This window comes from Liolophura sinensis, chromosome 3 (genome assembly GCF_032854445.1).
Source record: "Liolophura sinensis isolate JHLJ2023 chromosome 3, CUHK_Ljap_v2, whole genome shotgun sequence".
NCBI classification, from domain to species: domain Eukaryota; kingdom Metazoa; phylum Mollusca; class Polyplacophora; order Chitonida; family Chitonidae; genus Liolophura; species Liolophura sinensis.
Window position 1 is genome coordinate 25,203,075 of NC_088297.1, and position 23,628 is coordinate 25,226,702.

Sequence of the window (23,628 nt, forward strand, 5' to 3'; positions counted from 1 at the left end):
TGAGAAGAGCCCTACAGCGCCATCTGTGATGTCCAATAATTGATGCTAGGTATTGGTGTGGTGGGGTGAGTAGGGCCGGGTGCGTGAAGGGGGTGAGGAATTTGAGGAGTTTGAGGAGAGTGGGTGCCGTCGGTGTAGTGTGGTTGTGGTGGGTGTGGAGGGTTGTGACGTGGGAGTTCGATCCCAGCTCGGGGTAATGGCGCTAGTGGCAGTGTCGGCGTTCTCGGTATTGTCAAACCGACGGGCAATTGACGGTGGTTGAGGTGGGGATACAGGTGTCCCAATCCAGCGGAAACGCGTCTTGTTCAATTGTCCTCGTAGATATTGCAGGGTTGACTGGTCTTGGAGCAGTTGTAGGCTGAGTTCCGCAGCCAATCCACCCACTAAAGCACCGATGTACAAGAGAACGCCCAGTACGGCTGCTACGGTCCCTTTATTCTCGCGCAAGCCTTGTATACACCGATCCATCCCTTGAGGCAGGTCAGTCGGAAGTGGTAGCGAACCCGTTAGCCTCGGGTTTAAATACGTTTCACGTCCGTGGCCGGCACCCAAGAATTAAAGCTGGGTGGATAACCGACCCACTTCACCCAATAGTACAGTTTCCCTCGCCGCCGCTCCCTTTTTAAGATCTTCTCCACCTGATAAAACTTATCCACCGCGGCTGTCACCGGTTGGAGTTCGGTTTCGTAAAACGTCCCTAGCAATTGGTCCCCGTTCAAATCCTCCAGTGTGTACACAGCAGGCTGTCGAGGGTGGGAGCGGACGATGCGGAACATTTCCGTGCTCCAATTCGGCAGGTATGATTTTTCAAATTTCCCTTTCACTTTACTGATACGCCCGAGATCATCGGCCTGATACCGGTGGACCGAACGTTTGGCTGTGGGTGGACTGTACAAGACTTGCCGGACTTCCTTCTGGTTCTGGGGGGTGACGTCGATAGGGGCTCGTCGTATGCTTCGGTGGTAGGCTTGATTGTAACCGCAAACCAGCGCCGGTGAGGCATCCAGGTAGCGCCGAGTGTTGTGAGCGGTGAAACATTTGTACATGCGACCTTTCAAAGTGCGGTTGAACCGTTCTACCACGGACGCTTTGGTTTCGTTAAACGTGTGAAAGAAAAACACCCCTTTGTCCTTTAAAAAGGCTTGAAACGGTCTGTTCAGAAACTCTTTCCCCTCGTCCGTTTGCAGGTACAACGGTCGGCGACCCGTCTTGAAAATCTGTTGAAATGCCTCGATAAAACGAGCCCCGGTTTTGGCCCGGAGTGGCATCACCCAGGCATACTTGGAGAGCACATCGATGCAGGTCAGTAGGTAACGGTTGTTGTCATTCTCTTTGGCGAACGCTGTCATGTCGACCAGGTCCGCCTGCCACTGACTCATACCCCCAACCACCACTCGGTTACGCGGGTAATTGCGGCGTGCAGGCCGGTGGAGTGTGTACGTGTCCTGCTGAGCCAGCCAAGCCGACACGTGGGTTCGACTAACTTTGAGTCCCTGTTGTCGAGCTGCCTTGAGCAGGGGTTGAACCCCGCTGTAAGCCGCTGGACTGTCCGGGTTATAATACAAAGCATGGAGAGCGGTATCGATCGGGTTTGAACCACGGCCCGGCGTGACTGATTTTTTTTTCCGCCGTGGGTTGAGGCGAGGCATAGTCCGCCACGTCGTCCTTGCTGCTTGGTGTCTGTTGTGTGTAATGAGTGAACCCACCTCAGACCGCCTATATATAGTATAGAGTGGAGTGGAGTGGAGTGGGGTATAGTATAGTATAGTAGAGTGTAGTATAGTATAGTATAGTATAGTATAGTATGGTATAGTATAGTTTAGTCTAGTCTAGTATAGTAGAGTAGAGTAGAGTAGAGTAGAGTCTCCAGTGTGCATGTATGTTTGGGTGGGGTGTCGATCCAGCCATCCCTACCACAACCCACAGGTAGCCAGACAGGGAAATCCCACCGACAGGCTCTACGGCTCATAACACCAACCCTCTGCCTGCAGCAGTGAGCCTTCCTGGGCGAACAGTGTTGCAAAGACACGCTGAGCGATCCTACCCACCAGCCAGCCTGCAGTCAGGCCAACAATGTTGTCAGCTGTGCTTTGTTTTGACACGTGGTTTTTGTTTGGACACGTGGTTTTTTTTGCTCGGCTGCGCCTTGTATACATTGTATACATTGTTGCCAGCCAGCCAGCCAGCTAGCTGGTGCGTCCATACATAATACATAGGAGCTATCGGGATAGATATCAACCCTAGCCTGACACACTGACCCAGTCCATATAAAAACAAAAAGAAAACACAAAAACCGGCTTTGCAGTCGGCTCTCGTTCACCCTACCATCCGCAAACATACTACGAAGTACCCTGGTGTAGCTTTGCAGGTCGGTGACGACAGCTGCCCAGTCAATCCGTTAGCCTCGGGTTTAAATACGTTTCACGTCCGTGGCCGGCACCCAAGAATTAAAGCTGGGTGGATAACCGACCCACTTCACCCAATAGTACAGTTTCCCTCGCCGCCGCTCCCTTTTTAAGATCTTCTCCACCTGATAAAACTTATCCACCGCGGCTGTCACCGGTTGGAGTTCGGTTTCGTAAAACGTCCCTAGCAATTGGTCCCCGTTCAAATCCTCCAGTGTGTACACAGCAGGCTGTCGAGGGTGGGAGCGGACGATGCGGAACATTTCCGTGCTCCAATTCGGCAGGTATGATTTTTCAAATTTCCCTTTCACTTTACTGATACGCCCGAGATCATCGGCCCGATACCGGTGGACCGAACGTTTGGCTGTGGGTGGACTGTACAAGACTTGCCGGACTTCCTTCTGGTTCTGGGGGGTGACGTCGATAGGGGCTCGTCGTATGCTTCGGTGGTAGGCTTGATTGTAACCGCAAACCAGCGCCGGTGAGGCATCCAGGTAGCGCCGAGTGTTGTGAGCGGTGAAACATTTGTACATGCGACCTTTCAAAGTGCGGTTGAACCGTTCTACCACGGACGCTTTGGTTTCGTTAAACGTGTGAAAGAAAAACACCCCTTTGTCCTTTAAAAAGGCTTGAAACGGTCTGTTCAGAAACTCTTTCCCCTCGTCCGTTTGCAGGTACAACGGTCGGCGACCCGTCTTGAAAATCTGTTGAAATGCCTCGATAAAACGAGCCCCGGTTTTGGCCCGGAGTGGCATCACCCAGGCATACTTGGAGAGCACATCGATGCAGGTCAGTAGGTAACGGTTGTTGTCATTCTCTTTGGCGAACGCTGTCATGTCGACCAGGTCCGCCTGCCACTGACTCATACCCCCAACCACCACTCGGTTACGCGGGTAATTGCGGCGTGCAGGCCGGTGGAGTGTGTACGTGTCCTGCTGAGCCAGCCAAGCCGACACGTGGGTTCGACTAACTTTGAGTCCCTGTTGTCGAGCTGCCTTGAGCAGGGGTTGAACCCCGCTGTAAGCCGCTGGACTGTCCGGGTTATAATACAAAGCATGGAGAGCGGTATCGATCGGGTTTGAACCACGGCCCGGCGTGACTGATTTTTTTTTCCGCCGTGGGTTGAGGCGAGGCATAGTCCGCCACGTCGTCCTTGCTGCTTGGTGTCTGTTGTGTGTAATGAGTGAACCCACCTCAGACCGCCTATATATAGTATAGAGTGGAGTGGAGTGGAGTGGGGTATAGTATAGTATAGTAGAGTGTAGTATAGTATAGTATAGTATAGTATGGTATAGTATAGTTTAGTCTAGTCTAGTATAGTAGAGTAGAGTAGAGTAGAGTAGAGTAGAGTAGAGTCTCCAGTGTGCATGTATGTTTGGGTGGGGTGTCGATCCAGCCATCCCTACCACAACCCACAGGTAGCCAGACAGGGAAATCCCACCGACAGGCTCTACGGCTCATAACACCAACCCTCTGCCTGCAGCAGTGAGCCTTCCTGGGCGAACAGTGTTGCAAAGACACGCTGAGCGATCCTACCCACCAGCCAGCCTGCAGTCAGGCCAACAATGTTGTCAGCTGTGCTTTGTTTTGACACGTGGTTTTTGTTTGGACACGTGGTTTTTTTTGCTCGGCTGCGCCTTGTATACATTGTATACATTGTTGCCAGCCAGCCAGCCAGCTAGCTGGTGCGTCCATACATAATACATAGGAGCTATCGGGATAGATATCAACCCTAGCCTGACACACTGACCCAGTCCATATAAAAACAAAAAGAAAACACAAAAACCGGCTTTGCAGTCGGCTCTCGTTCACCCTACCATCCGCAAACATACTACGAAGTACCCTGGTGTAGCTTTGCAGGTCGGTGACGACAGCTGCCCAGTCAATCCGTTAGCCTCGGGTTTAAATACGTTTCACGTCCGTGGCCGGCACCCAAGAATTAAAGCTGGGTGGATAACCGACCCACTTCACCCAATAGTACAGTTTCCCTCGCCGCCGCTCCCTTTTTAAGATCTTCTCCACCTGATAAAACTTATCCACCGCGGCTGTCACCGGTTGGAGTTCGGTTTCGTAAAACGTCCCTAGCAATTGGTCCCCGTTCAAATCCTCCAGTGTGTACACAGCAGGCTGTCGAGGGTGGGAGCGGACGATGCGGAACATTTCCGTGCTCCAATTCGGCAGGTATGATTTTTCAAATTTCCCTTTCACTTTACTGATACGCCCGAGATCATCGGCCCGATACCGGTGGACCGAACGTTTGGCTGTGGGTGGACTGTACAAGACTTGCCGGACTTCCTTCTGGTTCTGGGGGGTGACGTCGATAGGGGCTCGTCGTATGCTTCGGTGGTAGGCTTGATTGTAACCGCAAACCAGCGCCGGTGAGGCATCCAGGTAGCGCCGAGTGTTGTGAGCGGTGAAACATTTGTACATGCGACCTTTCAAAGTGCGGTTGAACCGTTCTACCACGGACGCTTTGGTTTCGTTAAACGTGTGAAAGAAAAACACCCCTTTGTCCTTTAAAAAGGCTTGAAACGGTCTGTTCAGAAACTCTTTCCCCTCGTCCGTTTGCAGGTACAACGGTCGGCGACCCGTCTTGAAAATCTGTTGAAATGCCTCGATAAAACGAGCCCCGGTTTTGGCCCGGAGTGGCATCACCCAGGCATACTTGGAGAGCACATCGATGCAGGTCAGTAGGTAACGGTTGTTGTCATTCTCTTTGGCGAACGCTGTCATGTCGACCAGGTCCGCCTGCCACTGACTCATACCCCCAACCACCACTCGGTTACGCGGGTAATTGCGGCGTGCAGGCCGGTGGAGTGTGTACGTGTCCTGCTGAGCCAGCCAAGCCGACACGTGGGTTCGACTAACTTTGAGTCCCTGTTGTCGAGCTGCCTTGAGCAGGGGTTGAACCCCGCTGTAAGCCGCTGGACTGTCCGGGTTATAATACAAAGCATGGAGAGCGGTATCGATCGGGTTTGAACCACGGCCCGGCGTGACTGATTTTTTTTTCCGCCGTGGGTTGAGGCGAGGCATAGTCCGCCACGTCGTCCTTGCTGCTTGGTGTCTGTTGTGTGTAATGAGTGAACCCACCTCAGACCGCCTATATATAGTATAGAGTGGAGTGGAGTGGAGTGGGGTATAGTATAGTATAGTAGAGTGTAGTATAGTATAGTATAGTATAGTATGGTATAGTATAGTTTAGTCTAGTCTAGTATAGTAGAGTAGAGTAGAGTAGAGTAGAGTAGAGTCTCCAGTGTGCATGTATGTTTGGGTGGGGTGTCGATCCAGCCATCCCTACCACAACCCACAGGTAGCCAGACAGGGAAATCCCACCGACAGGCTCTACGGCTCATAACACCAACCCTCTGCCTGCAGCAGTGAGCCTTCCTGGGCGAACAGTGTTGCAAAGACACGCTGAGCGATCCTACCCACCAGCCAGCCTGCAGTCAGGCCAACAATGTTGTCAGCTGTGCTTTGTTTTGACACGTGGTTTTTGTTTGGACACGTGGTTTTTTTTGCTCGGCTGCGCCTTGTATACATTGTATACATTGTTGCCAGCCAGCCAGCCAGCTAGCTGGTGCGTCCATACATAATACATAGGAGCTATCGGGATAGATATCAACCCTAGCCTGACACACTGACCCAGTCCATATAAAAACAAAAAGAAAACACAAAAACCGGCTTTGCAGTCGGCTCTCGTTCACCCTACCATCCGCAAACATACTACGAAGTACCCTGGTGTAGCTTTGCAGGTCGGTGACGACAGCTGCCCAGTCTTTCCATTGCGGCGTTGTACGGAGCTTCACCAGGCTAGAAAAGACATAAAGAAGACACCGTCGTCATTCTAATGCCGCTGTCTCCACCGGCTTTTATCCTATCCAAGCGGAAATTAACCACACGCTGATTGGTTCGTTTTTTCTTACGTAACCCCTTCTCGCACGCCGATTGGTCCGTTTTGCGGGCCCCCCCCCCCCATTGGGTAGTTTTGGGGCAAATCCGGCTCACCCATTGGTCCGTTTTGGCGCCAGGGAGCTCTTTTCGAGCTGTCCCACTCGACTTTACAAGCCGACGTTTTGCCTCTTTTTTTCTGTCTTTTTTCCCTATACTGTTATACGCTAGTCTACTAGACACTAGTCTATACACATACGCCCCGCGGCGTGGAAAAAACCCACCAAACTTCCCCAGCGAATGTTTGGAAGGGGTGACGTCACACCTGCAACATTTGCAACATCCGCCAGCCCTTCGGGCTGGTAGGTGTGACGTCACCACCAACCTGCCCAGCCTGCCCCAGCCGGGGCATCACCACAAAAAAAAACGGCTCCTCAAAACGACACCAAAACGACACCAAACGTACATTCCCAACTACTGGCGAGGTCTTCATGTGTATAATTTTATTCACTGGTCCCGTGAATAACCCTATGAACATAAACACAGAATGTGACATAAGTAATGTTACACAGATACGTTCATTTCAAACATATGCAATAAACAATTCGTGTAGATTTGAGAATAATGCATATTTAAGTATCTTTACTTATAAATAGCGATGGTTATTAGTTATTATCGTATATACAGTTACTAGTATACACAGTCTCATATACAAAGTTATACACAGCAAACGCTTGGCAAAGTGCGCACCATTATATTTTCTCCACGCTAACTATAAAGCCGAACACATCAAACTGTAACAATATTGATGCAAACGATATGATAAAGAAATTATTAGACTAATCCTGATAAACTTAATTACCCCTGTTGACAAAGGAACACACCAGGGGATACACGGTGTGTCCAGCCCAGAATACCGGTACATCACAGTCAACACATCTATGTCTACCTTAATACACAAACATTAATTGTGTAAAGCAAAGTAACCATTAAATGATACTAGAGACAAGAAATCCTAATCGGCCAATTTTGATATGAATCACGACAGCCAAATTAACAGATATATCGAAGTCTTGTACAATTGTACGACAATTCAGTGAAACATATCGTCACATAGCTGCATTGAAAACTACATGTACAATAGTGGTAATATCAAGTCATAACAAAATTCAACATAGAACGAACCATTTATCTCGCTGAAAGCAGTAGAAAAGTCTATAGAATAGCATAACGTTGTGATGCAGAAATAGGTAAATGACATTGGACATGTGATGATCACCTGTACAACTTGCGCACCGGTTTGAACTTTCCGCTAGCTGTAGCCATGTTATTCGGTGGCAGCCATCTTGGCCTATCACAAGCGAAACGTCGTCACTGCTCACAGTGCATCACAAGAACGGTTAGCCTTAGCTGGTTTTGCAGATCCATCAATAATCACGATGATACGTGAAGGTATTAAAACAGGTTTCCTTCCGACAACTGACTCTACTGATCGCATCAGGTTGTTCCGTAACACCAGTTTCATTACACATGGCAACAACGCTTGCCCACTCAGAGTTGTTTCCACGTGACATCACTTGCAAAAAGTTCGTCCCAACTTACGCACCGGTTTGAACTTTCCGCTAGCTGTAGCCATGTTATCCGGTGGCAGCCATCTTTACCTAGCACAAGCGAAACGTCGTTACACTAACGGTTATAAATAGCACACAAATGCAGCTTATTAGGGAGTGAGTGAGTGAGTGCTTGGGGTTTAACGTCGTACTCAACAATTTTTCAGTCATATGACGGCGAAGGAATCATTAGGGTGTATGTACGTGTAATGTGCCTCCTTGTTGCAGGAGGACTATATATAAACGCTAACGAACGATAACTAAAGCTCATTATTATATGTACAGAATCGTAAACAATATGGTTTCGGCTTACGAGATATCGCTTAGAACTCGGCAGTAAAATGATATAAAGCACTCCTTTCAGGATAGCTGCAGATGATAGAGTGGCGAGGAGTGACGTCATACAAACAGCATCATAACATGACGTATCCCAAGCGCGTCATAGTTAACACATACTCCCCAGCTAACTAGTTGTCGCCTCTACAACTCTAAGAAAGTTTCCAACAATAAACAATGCAATACTCTTAGTGTTGTTACAAGTGAGTCTTTGACAGCATTTGCATTAAAAGAAGTTGTGTCTCACTTACATTTGTCAAAACGTTATTTATATCGAAGGCACAAGCTTCTTGGTTCAAGACAGATCTAGGCTCATGATGTACATTGGAATGAGCCCCAGCATTAGAACGTGTTGTTCGACGAGGGATTGCGCTTATGAGCCTTGAAAAGGGCTCGAGGTAGATGGAGTGTCGTGAATATGTGGCACTAAAAGTCTGGCATCTAGAATGTCCTGTCTGCTCACCGTCTTTGTAGATCCATCTCCAACTAACGGAAGAACCATGTAAAAATGCAACTGTGATCTGGACGACCAACAATCTTATAAGGCATGTCATTCCACACATCCTGAATCTGTTGACGATCCCGGGGTCCCCTATTCTGAAGGAGTGCACTGGTTCCAATAGGCAGGTCGGTATTCGAAGCCTTGCGGTGGTGTAACTTTTTCCTACGATGTGCTTCTTTCTCTGTTCGCGTTGCAGTAAGGTTAAAGGCCTCCATCAGTCTAGAACAGTGCTCAGTTACCCACTTCTCTATGCTGTTGTATGACTCGTCTTCGTTCGATCACAACAGACTGTTTACAGGTAGTTTCGGCTTTCGGCCGAAGAAGAGGTAAAAAGGTGAGTAGTTGGTTGACGAGTGCGGAGTGCTGTTACAGGCGTACACCACTTCTGGTAGATACATTGGCCACAGATGTTTCTTTTCAGGCGGCAGGGACCGCAACAAATCGTGCATGGTACGACTGAATCTTTCACACTGCCAGTGTCCTTGCGGATGATATGGCGTAGTCCTGCTTTCTGTGACGTCATAAACTACACAACCTCACTTTCGAAGTTTCTGCATTGGTCACTGTGAATCCTTCATGGTACGCCGAACCAAACAAACCAGTCCTTCACCAGTACTTCGGCAACTGTTTTAGCTTTTTGGTCACAAGTGGGAACCGCTTGTGTGAACTTGGTAAAAACGTCAGTCATTACCAAGACGTTCCCAACACCAAAGGACTTCTCGAGGACAGTGAAGTCCATTGCCGGGACTTCTAAGGGCCTTTTCGCAATGAGTGACCTCATTGTAGATCTTACAGTCTTACCAGCTTTAGATAGAATGCATCTTTCACATGCACCAACATGGAGAGCTACATCTCGGGTCATTCCAACCCAGTAGCACCTTGTGCACAGCAGTCCGAGAACTCGCTCCATCCCTTGATGACCTGACTTGTCATGCGCCTCTACCAGTACTCGCTCCTTTAAAGACTGTGGTAGGATCAGCAATTCATCTGTTTGGCTCATCATCTGTTCATCTGATAAATCATCACTTTACGATAGAGGACGCCATCCTTCTCCAAGACTGTTCTCCATGAACATGACAGTTTTCGCACTTCCTTCGGCTCCCTTTTCATTTCAGCTGGCGTGGGGAAATACTTATGATCCCAGTAGTAGTGCAAACGACCAATAGTCGAGTCACATCGCTGTAACCTCTTGAGTTCGCTCTGTAGAATAGATGGAAGTGAAGATATGGCAGGAGGGGATACCTTGCGGACCTGAATTTCCTCACACGACGTCTCTTCTATGGTGTCTTTAAGCCAAGACCGCGGCACAGCAGGTAGAACTGAAAAAGGAGTCATCGTGAGAATTTACTACCTCTTCAATCCGCTCTTCTTCATTGCGTTCACGCTTCCTACCTAGAACGTCAGCGTTTTTGTTCAGCCTACCGGACTTGTACTTGACCGTAAAGCGAAACTGTGCTAGTCCAGCAACCCACCCAACTCAGTGGCTCCTAACTTTGCTGTGGTGTTGATGTAACTGAGTGGATTACTGTTTGTGAAAAGGCCGTTTGTTTGTGAGCGTGCAAAGGCCCCGCAATCTTGGCGTAGCTAGGTATGAAGGGCCGGAGCTCTGTTTAACTTTGAGGTATCCTACATTCTCTTACAGCCCGAGCTTTCTCGTCATCAGGTTCGATACCATCCTTGTTGACGATGTGACCAAGATAACGCAGACTTTCCTTAACAGGAAGCACTTCTGTGGCTTAGCCTTTAAGTTGAATTTCCTCAGCTGGCTAAGGACCATGTCGAGACGCTCCGGAGTTTCCTGGAATGTAGCCCCAAATACGAGGATGTCATCCAGGTAGATGAGTAAGGTCTGGAAGTTTTCGTCGCCAAACACCTAGTCAATGAAGCGCATAAAGGTTGCCGGCGCATTACAAAGCCCGAATGGCACGCGGGGGAATTCATATAAACCACCGATTCCGACTCTGAAGGCTATTTTTTTCTATGTCTTCCTTGTCCAGCGAAGCTTGGTGGAAACCCCGTGGCAAATCCAAACTGCAGAAATACCTCGCTCCCCCAAATACCTGCAGCGCCTCCTCTATTCTCGGAAGGTGATAGGCATCTTTGTGTGTCTTAGAATTCAGCTGCCTATAGTCTACACAAAGTCTTAAGATTTTGTCCTTCCTTCCTTGCGAGGACAACGGGCGATGCATAAGAGCTTATTGATTCTCGAGCTATCCCTTTGTCCAAAGTTTGTTTCAAATAAACGCGTACCTCCCCCCATTGGTGCGGAGGAACTCTCCTGTGAGGCACCCTGACTTGAACATTGTCCTTCAAAACAATTCTATGAGAAATGTCTTCACAACAGCCAATTTCATTATCTGGGAAGCTGAATACATCAACATGTTTCGAAAGCAAAGTTTCTACTGCACTACGCTCATTAACATCGAGTCCTTCTCCAATGTTTATTTTGCTTATTAAGTTCCGAACTAGTCCTGACGTTTCACCACCAGCTTGAATTTCGTTAACATGAACTTTACATTCGTTGATGACATCCACAACTTGGATCCCTGAATCCTCTAAAGTACAACTTCTCAGGATGCCAACCACAGTTCTGGGTCTAAGGTACACATCAACATCAAAAAAATTGGCAATTTGTACCGGGATCCTTCCAGTACTAGTCACAGTTACATGTGCTGTAAGCAGTGCTATTCCCCTTTGGAAGAGGTCCACAATGACAGTTACATGTGCTGTAAGCAGTGCTATTCCCCTTTGGAAGAGGTCCACAATGACAGTTACATGTGCTGTAAGCAGTGCTATTCCCCTTTGGAAGAGGTCCACAATGACAGTTACATGTGCTGTAAGCAGTGCTATTCCCCTTTGGAAGAGGTCCACAATGCTGCTCACAGTGCATCATAAGAACGGTCAGCCTTTGCTGGTTTTGCAGATCCATCAATAATCACGATGATACGTGAAGGTATTAAAACAGGTTTCCTTCCGACAACTGACTCTACTGATCGCATCAAGTTGTTCCGTAACACCAGTTTCATTACACATGACAATAACGCTTGCCCACTCAGAGTTGTTTCCACGTGAGACCACTGGCAAAAAGTTCGTCCCAACTTACGCACCGGTTTGAACTTTCCGCTAGCTGTAGTCATGTTATTCGGTGGCAGCCATCTTTACCTAGCACAAGCGAAACGTCGTTACACTAACGGTTATAAATAACACACAAATGCAGCTTATTAGGACTATATATAAACGCTAACGAACACTAACTAAAGCTCATTGCTATATGGACAGAATCCTGTAAACAATATGGTTTCTACTTACGAGATATCGCTTAGAGGTCGGCAGTAAAATGATATAAAGCACTCCTTTCAGGAGAGCTGCAGACGATAGAGTGACGCGCAGTGACAGCAGCATAACATGGCGTGTCTCAATCACGTCATAGCTGGACACAGACCCCCATTACAACTTCCGTTTTTCAGTAGGGACGATTGTAGTTCTGTGTATTTTAGGGTGTAAAATCTTTTTTTGCTGCCAGCCTGCCGTTTTTGGTGTACAAGTGCATGCTTGGTATCAAAATGATGGAAATTGTCTAAGCTTTGGGCAGGTATGAGTTTTAATGGTGAAAGTTTGAAATTCTGGGCGAGAGGACACAAGGAGGTGGTGATTAGGCTGCGAGTGACGTCCCCTTGGCGTTGCCAGGCACGCCTCCCAGCTGCCGGCATGTAAAGGTCCAGATTTTGACGGTCAACCTATGTCAAGATTTTTACAGCTTCTTTCTCTCAGGCTGGGCCAGGTATGCACCAAAGCTTATTGGCCTCGGAATGTTTGGGACTGAGCTACAGCGCTAAACGTTAACATTGTCGCTTATGGAAAACTAATGGGGGTCTGTGGCCAGCTAACCTGTACCGGGGGCGATCAGGGACAGGGGATGTCCGTTATATGGATAAGCAGTATAAACAACAACAACAAAAAACCCAAATGGCAGTAACAACTCTGTCACAGAAATAAGTACTGGGTTGTCACACTTAATCTCCACAGAGTTTTGTCTCAAATACTCATTTATCACAAACTAACGATAATTAATATAACAACGAACCTGTTGTGAAGTTGATGTACTAATATTATAATGATTAAACCTGAGGAAAATATGGAACTGTTGGTGGTGAAGTCCGAGTAGAGACTAACTGTGAAGCGTGAGTGTGTTTATTTCTTTCTTCAACTGTCATTATAATTCCCTGACTACCCCTGAGGCTCTCCCGCGGCACGCAGTCAGTAACAACCACAACCAACGCAATGAATCCTGGGATACACTTTCCGGGCCCCATGACGAAACTCCAGGTCATTTACCGTCACAAGAGTTCACCACCGACCTTTGCCAATCACCCGACAAACCTCCTCATCTAAAGCTGCAGCCAAACCAGTGAGAACTGGATTCAAGGAAGCAATCAAGGAAGCAACGAAGTTAAGGGCCTGATAGTTTAAGGTACACGTATTGAGGCCTCCACAACTGATTAAACAGAAATAGTTTCACAAACGTCGTTGGCACAACAGAACACAGGACAAGCCGAAAACTGCTTAGCATCCTTGTTGTCGTTGTTCAGCAAATTCCAGACATGAAAACTATGTATCAATTCTTGGAGTCTTTATATTTGTTTTGAACTTTTGTCTGACAGTATACATGTACGCCTTTGAAAGTCTTGAAAGAAGAAAATTTAAATATCCATCAAATACCACTGAAAAGAGTATGTATTTCCTCGCAGGTGCATGCCATAAAAAATTCTAATACGTACCTCAAACTGATAAACTATAAATAAAGTCAGCGCCAACATCCGCTGTGGGCGACTCCATTTTGCCCTAGTCGTGAAGTCTTGTGTGTTAGCAGGATAATTGCCATCGGAAACCGCCGAAGTTCGGTTCGTACATTTCCGGTAGAACTCTTCTTCACCAGCAGGTAGCCAACAGTTCGTTTTCCGCTTGACGATCGGGAAACCGGAATGTTGGACGTAAGTTCCGAGTTCACACGAACAAGCCGGCAGTTTTAAGGACTCTCATTGCCTGAGAGGCAAAACACCCCTTGCATAAATTACAGGCCATTAAAGATGGAGGACGCGATGGATTCAGCGATATCTGCCAGCTTTACCGTTCTCAGGCTTTACGTGTATGGCGAGGAAAAATCGTAAAATTATGCAGCAGGCACCACCTGATAAAAAAAGGTACTCTTTTCAGCCTATGAAGTCATATTTTTCAGTTTTCCTCTCCTTTAAGTTGTATTTATTTGATGTTAATTCAACGTTTTGAGCTCGCTAGCCCTGACTTTAGTCAGAATCTGAAATATGATCTAAAAGTCTGTTCATGTGCTTTAGAAATTGATTTTCTCCCCCTAATCAATGTCTTCAAATAAATGTGTCCAAATTTCTACTTCCCAAACCCAAAACTACACATTGTAAAGATGTTTAAAATTTTGACTTAAGTCAGAATTGGCTGTGTGGAATCTGCCCCAGTAGCTGATGTCAGCATTCCAAACCGCACTGGACAAAACAGTCTACAAAAAACATGAAGAAGAACAAACCAACGTGGACTGAATTTAAAATATTTACTTCCATGACATGATGCCACCACATGATAAAATAAATTACATTCATGATTTGCCAGTAATAGAAAAGGGATTGTGGGAACAAATTGTACCATATTCAAATACATTAAAATGTAGACTGATTGAAAAGCAGACGTAGTTCAAATGAGTTTTCTAAGGCCATTAAATGTTTGCGTTTATTTTTTGAGACCATTCACCACTTTGACCACAGAATGAGCATCTCCAAAGGGAAGTAACTGTTGATGTTATCAATCTTTCGTGATCAAACGCACACCCAATGTTTCTATTCCGCGGCAGTTTTTAGATCCACAGAGACTAAAACATCACTTTACCAATTAAAAAATCCTCGAATCTCAAAACTAACAGCCTATTAAATAGAACTACTGAAACAGATTCAACGATTTTCAAAAATGTCGATGTAGATTATTTGCTATTAGTCAAACTGGCGCAAAAATAATCAAACATGTATAAAATATACTCTACGTGTACACTTTCAAACCATTCACCATTATAACAAGGAACATAAACTTACAATTTATAAATAACTTGGCTTTCATGCACAGCTCGATGCGCAAATAACACACTTGATTGAAACCAAGGGTTAAGGGCAATTCAGTGAGTGTGGCATAGTTCCAAAGCCTCAGATAAACACACAAAAACTTTCTCTCTGATGGCATACACAAGACAAATATATAAAATAAAGTAAAACATAGAGGGTGAAGACGTGAAAAACGAAACTCTCGCTCGCTCACACAGCATTCATAATCCATTCTCACAGGGTTAAAAACTACAAAATAAGATTTAAAGTTCATTTGTTAAGATTCCCGGCATTTGACATAATCATTTTTTATATAACATGACAGATTAGGTAATTTCCCCACCCACATCAATGCTTTACTCTTGTATTCACAGCCATGCTTGACAATAAAAACATCATTGCGACCATCTGCTCTATACCACAAAACTCTCTTCTCTGCACAAAAACTGTACGTCAATGCATTTTTTTAAATATTTCTTTGCACGCAAAACAAAATGGAAGCCTTGTGCAATTACAACATTTGTAGATCGCTTCACCATGCACAAGGCTTCGCATTAAGGGGGAAAGAACAATTCAACCAGAGTTATCTGCCCTTGATCAACGCTTGCACTTCATGATACTTGGATTGAGGAACAGATATCTACTATGATACAACGCAATTCATTATTAAAGTCCTGGTGCTAACAATTCTTCCGATATATAGATATTTACTATGTAAGTATTTACAGCATGACCGTTACCCAAATTCATTGTAATAAACAAAATCTTGCACGAAAAAAAAAAATGACATGGTCTCCAATCCGGGAGCTTTTCCCAGTTTAAGAAAGAAAAAAAAATGTTCAAAAAAAGCCATTTTGATCTAAATCAGCATGATTACTAATGTGTTTCTATTTTTAATACAAAGTATTTGTTTCGGCTCAGATATTTGCTTAAACACTCATCAACATGTCTGTAAGCAAAATTCTTGTAACATTTTGCAGATGAGACGATTATTTGTTTATTATTTTTCTTTTCTATTTGCCGCCTGTTAAAATTTAAATTTGTTTGATCATTCAATGGCAGTAATCCTGAAAGTTTGATCTTGAGTGTTTTGTTGATTTTAATAGGCCCTACACTACGGTACACCAAATCAGCAGAATGTAAAAGTTTACTGCTTTGGTTTCAAAACCACATATCAATTCGGTTTCCTTTTGGTTATGAACGTTTCACACGTCATTTACAGTACACCACATAAATAAAACTTGTTTCTCACATGTGCATTTCTTTTGTGTTTTCTTTTACACGGTTTTTAAAGAAAACTAAATTTATATATTCACTATTACCTGAAACCAACCTATTTCTCAAAAGGAGAGGTGGGGTGTAAGTTCACATCAACTATGGGGGACACAGGTGGGGAAAGGTTTTATAGTGCCAAGGTGAGTCAGGGTTGGTAGATTGGTGTGACACCTTAGGAAAACATTGATGAGCTAGACAGAGGGCCATAACACTGGTGGGATGACTCCATTTTTCCCATGAGGGGTGATGGGAGGTGGGTTCAGTCAAATGCTGACATTTTGCTGTTGGACGTCCCCAAAAATTATTTCGACTTTCAAAAATTTAGAACCACAGGAAGGATTTTTGTTTCGTTTTGTTTTATATTTGCCCTTGACATGAAAATATGTAAAGTTTTATAGAACTGTTAAAACAAAATAAACCGATAAAAACATCTGGCATTTGTCCATAAAACAAGATTTCTGCCATGCATGTGCTTTGTTCAGACAGGTTCATTTGATGCACTGGGGGTGGAAAGGACAAGGGTAGTTTTGGGCCCAGTTCTATTGATTTTTTTTTTTTTGCTATTTTGTTTGTAACGTTTTGCTGCACCAGGCTCTGAACAAAAAACCTGCCAGCTGTAAAACAGACATCAGACTTTTACAACTGAAACTGTAGCCAGGCTTCTTGTGTCAACTCGGTAAACTTCCTGATTTGGAAAAAGCTTGGTCTTGAATGGGCTCTTTTTTTCTGTTCTAGCAAATTTACGGTGTAACTCGATTCAAACAGTACTTTTGTCGTTATGAAAATTTCATTGAGAAGCAAAGTATTTAAGTTTCCATGTAAAATTCATCTTACAGCCAAACGAACTCAAGTATACATATTTGCACAATGAAATGTCTTCATTAAAGGATGAAGTAAAATATAAAAAAAAAAAAGTGTATAAAACAGAATATTGCTAAAACCTTTCAGTGTATGAGAAAACAAACCCACTAATCAAGGACACATTGTATGAGTGCCATGCTGCTTTCAGTTAATTAAAACGTCCTCGGTGCTCACTAAAATGCACTTCAGAAGAGCAATGTAATGTGTAATTTCATAAAGCAATGCACCATGCGCCAACAGTCCATTAAGTTCATCCAAATTGTTTTTTTCTTTTTTGTCGTGCAAATTTCCACACTTAAACTTGGATACCTGTAATATTACACGGAAGCCACTGTGTTGGTCAATTAGTAACAGTGTCATTCAGTCAGCGATTCTCCTCTATTGGGTGTCACAAGATCCACTCAGCCTGGAATGTGAGCTAGGCCGTTATAGCTGCCAGCTAGCGCCAAATGCGACGCCAAGGTATCTTACGCAAAAAGTCATGTGACAAGAAAAGCGCTTCATGATGAAAGATAAATACAAGCAAAAGACCACAAACAAATGGAAGAAAAGGAGAAAAAAATGAAAAAACCAATGACCAAATGCATCCAAATGCAGTATAAACGGTTGGTCAGCAATTGCTTAATGTAAATGATAATTTGAAAATGTAATGGTCAATGATTGCTGACAGAAATGACCTCCCCTAGATAGAGCTACCCCTATACTGCAGAGGAAGTTAGCTGGAGCCTTCACAAGCCATTTCAAAGCCTTCCTCCCAAAACTGCAAAGTAGGATTCTGCAAAAATCCTGGAAGGATAAATCCTGCGAGGAGTCAGTAATGTTTTTCAGAGATTTAAGTAACTGAAGGCTTTTCCAGTCATCTTGCACAGCCAGCTTTCCAGGGGCAGAAGTTCCATCCTGGGAGCTTTGCTGAAGTCTCCATCAACTCCAGTACAGAAGATCACTGCAAAATGTCTACACTCATGCCTTTAACAAGAGGGAAATTCTGTCAGAAGAAACCCTCTCAAGGATTCCTCAAGTAAATAACTGGAATCACATTCCCGTCATCAAAACTGTGTCTGTTCCTGTCACACGTGAAGACCGATACCAATTTCTACAAGGTTTCGTCGCACAGATCTGCTTGTTTCCATTGTAACAGCCGCTAAGCAAAGTACATGACTTTGACAGTGTCAGGGTGAACGGTTACGGCCCGTGCCATGGCTGTCGGAGTGCGATCCTCGCTGTTACCTGACTGATGACTGCCTTCACCGCTGTGGACACCAGTAACAGAACATTTACATGTTAGTCACCCAAAAGATATTGTCAACTCTAAACTTCTATACGAACTATAAATTTTCATTGCATTGGATGAGTCTTTTGTGGAAATAATTTTTACTCGAGGCATATTTCGTATTTCATAATTATAATTAATTTTTGAGATTGCACAAAAAAAGTATGTATCCATACAGCACAACTTCCTCAAGCCTTGTCTAATCAGGCAAGCAAATGAACGATTGATCGTATGTTTCTATTCTTACCTGTCATGTTCTTTCTCCACCAGATGGTAACGAGCTCTGAAAGCTACCAGGTGAGCGTAGTATGCAGGTGCGGGTATGGAGACACTGCGCGTGCAGCGCACATATGTATGGCACAACTGATACGTCAGCGTCTGCAACTCGTCAGCGTTGAACCGGTTGTCATCCCAGAGGACATGGTAGTGGGAAGGTCGACTCGTCCCCTGAAGCACAAAGGTCAACAGTAAAGGATAACATATTGGTGTTCACACGGTGAAGAACTTAACAATTAATGTCGAGTAGAGGTTAGGGGGAAAAACAAAAAACAAAAACAAAAAAACACATTATGGTGAAGGTAAAACCAGGTAGGGCCTCTGGCACAACCCACGCCCACCCTCTGGTTGCTGCAGACCTTCCCACGTACAACAGGAGAGAGGAAGCCAGCATGAGCTGGACAAACTCACAGTGACTACATTTGTGGCAGGCTCTCTGGACCCTGAGCTATGTTAACGCCCTAACCACTGGGCCTCAGAGACCCTAAGTAGACATACGACTTACCTGTATACCAGCATGACTGCAGAGGTAGAAGTCAAACTCGGTGGGGTGAGTGATGCCCACATCGACGGTGGTGCCTGGTGGGATATTACCACTCCGTCCAATCTGCAAGTCATCAACAAGATAGCCATTTTAAATATGGGAATAGAAAACTATGCCAAAGTTTAAAAAAAGAAACAAAGAAAATTTCGCTGGCAATTTGTCGAAAAGAGGCTGCGTAATGTCACATTCAGTTTTCTTATATATATTACTAACCCCATGCATGAAGACACAATGACCTCTACTTTTTAGTTAATGTCTTCTTTTATTCATTTATTTATCCTTTGTCAGCAGTATTTTATAACAGTTAAATTAATGCTCCAAAAACCGAAAAATATTCAACTTAATATATCTGAATAACTAAGACTGATCAAAAATGAGGCAATCTTTCATCAACTACAGTTTCGACTAATGTATTATCGAAATTCAATCTTGGGCATAACACTCATTTTCTGGATTTTACAGGAATACAAAACACGACCATGTCAATATGACAACCTTCTCAGAAAATGTCAAAAAGGGGGGAAAAAAAAAATCAAATACTTGATTTACCCGAAAGTACCAGATATCAAAATGATTTGTTTTTTGTTTTCTGAAAGTTCAGATAATATGAAATGAGATTTTTACCTGATCTTTCTTGTCCGAGCAGAATAGCCTGGTATGGTGTCGCTTCTGCACTACGATAAAGGTAATCCCTGGCTGGTATCCCACCTCAAGCTTCATGCATGCCTCACGGACAGCCCGCAACTCATGGGTTAGCACCTAACCACGGGACACAGCCACAGGTAAATTATCCTCCATACAAACATTACTAACTCAACACACTGACTAACCAAATAATACTAAACATTTTGATTTCTCCGACTTCTTCACCTCTAATGGTTTATTTTATTTGTGCTTTAGGCTGTTTTTCTGTGCTTGAAGAATATGTCGCTTATGCTAACATGGCAGTACTCACAGTTATGAGAGGAGGAAATTAATGCACTTGGCTACAAGTACAGGTATTTATTTATTTGACTGGTGTTTTACGACATACTCCAGAATATTTCACTTATGTGACGGAGGCTTGGTTACAAGTAGATCGACTAAGAAGCTGTTTCCACTACAGATGCAGCATGTCTATTTTTTCATGAATCCCTAACCATCTACATCACTACAATAACATTACATTTTGTAACGTCACAAGCTATGCTATGTGTCAATTATACAGACACCATTGTGTTTCTCCACCCACATTTGTTGTCTTCAAAATGTAGGTTAACCAAGTCATGCCAACACAAAGAATTTCCAGCTCAAGGAAAATCCTCCAATCCAAAAGGTGACTTACATTAACCTGCTGGAACTGTCCCTCGCTCACACCGTCACGGTAAAATATGATCCTGGTTGGCTTGAAGCGGGTGGATTTGTAGAATTGGATGAGTAGTTCCCGCACCATGTTGGAAAGCTCAGCTATTATCTCCTGGCGGTGCTGCTGCACTCTCACGGTGGCTGAGTAGCGACTAGGATGTGCGTCCATACTCCCCACCACCTGTAACCATGACAACAGTAACATGTAAAGATGGTGCTCCGCTAACCAAAACCCCTCAGTTCTGGGGCTTCAGGGGTCAAAATGTTTGATATTTTCAGCTCTGCAAATTGATGACCTTGACAAAACTGAGGTCATCAAATTTTATTTAAAGGTATGAAATGTATTAAATTTTATCGATATAGTGTAAAATGATATGAAAAAGAATAAAATACGACAAATAATCATTTACGAGTCTAGTATTATAAATATTTGCATAGTAAAAGTCATCTATTAATTTTATGACCTTGACTCATCGTTTTTATTTTGAGGTCTTAAACAAGAGCGAATGACATTTTGACCACTGGGCTCACTGCAATGGGGATACCACATGGCATTACACTTACGTGTTTGAAGCCAAAAGTTTGACCTATGACCTGCAGAAGGGTTTACAAACATTTTTAGTACGAAATTTAATCATATTTTATGTTAGACGCATGAAGTTTTACGGGATTTGGGCCATTCAGACCGTGTATGAAGTTTTAAGAGATTTAGGCCATTTAGACCGTGTATGAAGTTTTAAGAGATTTAGGCCATACAGACCGTGTATGAAGTTTTAAGAGATTTAGGCTATTCAGACCGTGTATGAAGCTTTAAGAGATTTAGGCTATTCAGACCGTGTATGAAGTTTTAAGAGATTTGGGCCATACAGACCGTGTATGAAGTTTTAAGAGATTTAGGCTATTCAGACCGTGTATGAAGTTTTAAGAGATTTAGGCCATTCAGACCATGTATGAAGTTTTAAGAGATTTAGGCCATACAGACCGTGTATGAAGTTTTAAGAGATTTAGGCTATTCAGATCATGTATGAAGTTTTACAGGAATTGGGCCATTCAGACTGTGTATGAAGTTTTAAGAGATTTGGGCCATACAGACCGTGTATGAAGTTTTAAGAGATTTAGGCCATTCAGACCATGTATGAAGTTTTACGGGATCTGGGCCATTCAGACCGTGTATGAAGTTTTAAGAGATTTGGGCCATACAGACCGTGTATGAAGTTTTAAGAGATTTAGGCTATTCAGACCGTGTATGAAGTTTTAAGAGATTTAGGCCATTCAGACCGTGTATGAAGTTTTAAGAGATTTAGGCCATTCAGACCGTGTATGAAGTTTTACAGGATTTGGGCCATTCAGACCGTGTATGAAGTTTTAAGAGATTTAGGCCATTCAGACCGTGTATGAAGTTTTACAGGATTTGGGCCATTCAGACCGTGTATGAAGTTTTAAGAGATTTAGGCCATTCAGACCGTGTATGAAGTTTTACAGGAATTGGGCCATTCAGACCGTGTATGAAGTTTTAAGAGATTTAGGCCATTCAGACCGTGTATGAAGTTTTACAGGATTTAGGCCATTCAGACCGTGTATGAAGTTTTAAGAGATTTAGGCCATTCAGACCGTGTATGAAGTTTTAAGAGATTTGGGCCATACAGACCGTGTATGAAGTTTTCAGAGATTTAGGCCATACAGACCGTGTATGAAGTTTTAAGAGATTTAGGCCATTCAGACCGTGTATGAAGTTTTACAGGATTTGGGCCATTCAGACCGTGTATGAAGTTTTAAGAGATTTAGGCCATTCAGACCGTGTATGAAGTTTTACAGGATTTGGGCCATTCAGACCGTGTATGAAGTTTTAAGAGATTTAGGCCATCCAGACCGTGTATGAAGTTTTACAGGAATTGGGCCATTCAGACCGTGTATGAAGTTTTAAGAGATTTAGGCCATTCAGACCGTGTATGAAGTTTTAAGAGATTTAGGCCATCCAGACCGTGTATGAAGTTTTACAGGAATTGGGCCATTCAGACCGTGTATGAAGTTTTAAGAGATTTAGGCCATTCAGACCGTGTATGAAGTTTTAAGAGATTTAGGCCATACAGACCGTGTATGAAGTTTTAAGAGATTTAGGCTATTCAGACCATGTATGAAGTTTTAAGAGATTTAGGCCATTCAGACCGTGTATGAAGTTTTACGGGATTTGGGCCATTCAGACCATGTATGAAGTTTTAAGAGATTTAGGCCATTCAGACCGTGTATGAAGTTTTAAGAGATTTAGGCCATTCAGACCGTGTATGAAGTTTTAAGAGATTTAGGCCATCCAGACCGTGTATGAGGTTTTACAGGAATTGGGCCATTCAGACCGTGTATGAAGTTTTAAGAGATTTAGGCCATTCAGACCGTGTATGAAGTTTTAAGAGATTTAGGCCATACAGACCGTGTATGAAGTTTTACAGGAATTGGGCCATTCAGACTGTGTATGACGTTTTACAGGAATTGGGCAATTCAGACTGTGTATGACGTTTTACGATGTACGCAGTTTGGCTGGACCTGGGCCCAGTTGTGTGATGTGTTTGCTGACGAGAGATTTTTATAGATAAATCGTAAGTGTTACTGAAAATATGAATCCATTTTGTTGTTTGTGGAAACATACAGCAGCAATGGAGGGTTTGGCTTTGTCACCAGCTGGAGGATGTGTGACATCAGCACCGAGGAAAATGACGGGTTCACGGAAGACAGCTGGCCTGCAAAACAGAGAATAAATACGAGAGATTTTAGATCAATGGAAGGAAAATAACGGGTTGAAGGACGAGAGTTGGCTTGGGAAGAGACAGATGAGAATATGCATCAACTGTTAACACTTACCGGATGCTTGGAAGCAGGATATTGTTGATTCCACCCAGTTTGACATTGATCTGAGGCACAGATTGGACAGCGTCTGCGGAGAGGTCTTGTTCACGTTTTTCGCTTGTACACACTGTGTTGCCAAACCAAAACATATGTCACCCACTCTCTTCACTTCAGCTAGAATTATAAAGGATATGTGTGATTAGTTGTAGATTAATCATTTTATTTATCAGATTGGTGCTATATGCAATACTCAAGAATATTTTTCTTATGGGACGACAACCAGCAATATTGTGGGACAAAACTGTGCAGAGGCCTGGGTAAACCCACGACCATGCATTGGCACTTTGCAGCCAGACCTTC

The 23,628-nt window shown here is 44.0% G+C and overlaps 3 protein-coding genes across 3 annotated transcripts in view; all 3 read right to left on the reverse strand.

Moving 5' to 3' along the window:
• Positions 1-2,410: 2,410 nt before the first annotated feature.
• LOC135463501 (uncharacterized) lies at positions 2,411-3,541 on the reverse strand. The gene has a single exon (XM_064740760.1). It carries the CDS (start codon positions 3,539-3,541, stop codon positions 2,411-2,413), a length of 1,131 nt encoding a protein of 376 aa, XP_064596830.1.
• Positions 3,542-4,307: 766 nt separating this feature from the next.
• On the reverse strand, positions 4,308-5,438 carry LOC135463503 (uncharacterized). The gene has a single exon (XM_064740761.1). The coding sequence runs from the start codon at positions 5,436-5,438 to the stop codon at positions 4,308-4,310; it is 1,131 nt and encodes a 376-aa protein (XP_064596831.1).
• An 8,870-nt stretch (positions 5,439-14,308) lies between these two features.
• The window catches only part of LOC135463859 (protein argonaute-2-like), a 36,705-nt gene continuing 27,385 nt past the window's right edge, over positions 14,309-23,628 (reverse strand). Inside the window, 8 exon segments of the mRNA XM_064741316.1 lie at positions 14,309-18,246; positions 18,514-18,713; positions 19,048-19,149; positions 19,711-19,845; positions 20,411-20,611; positions 23,072-23,162; positions 23,284-23,335; positions 23,338-23,442. Coding sequence (XP_064597386.1) covers positions 18,138-18,246; positions 18,514-18,713; positions 19,048-19,149; positions 19,711-19,845; positions 20,411-20,611; positions 23,072-23,162; positions 23,284-23,335; positions 23,338-23,442 — 995 coding nt within the window. The 3' untranslated portion in view covers positions 14,309-18,137.

Excerpts from the sequence above, each read along its gene's own strand:
- LOC135463501 (XM_064740760.1), bottom strand. The coding sequence starts at position 3,541 with ATGCCTCGCCTCAACCCACGGCGGAAAAAAAAATCAGTCACGCCGGGC.
- LOC135463503 (XM_064740761.1), bottom strand. The coding sequence starts at position 5,438 with ATGCCTCGCCTCAACCCACGGCGGAAAAAAAAATCAGTCACGCCGGGC.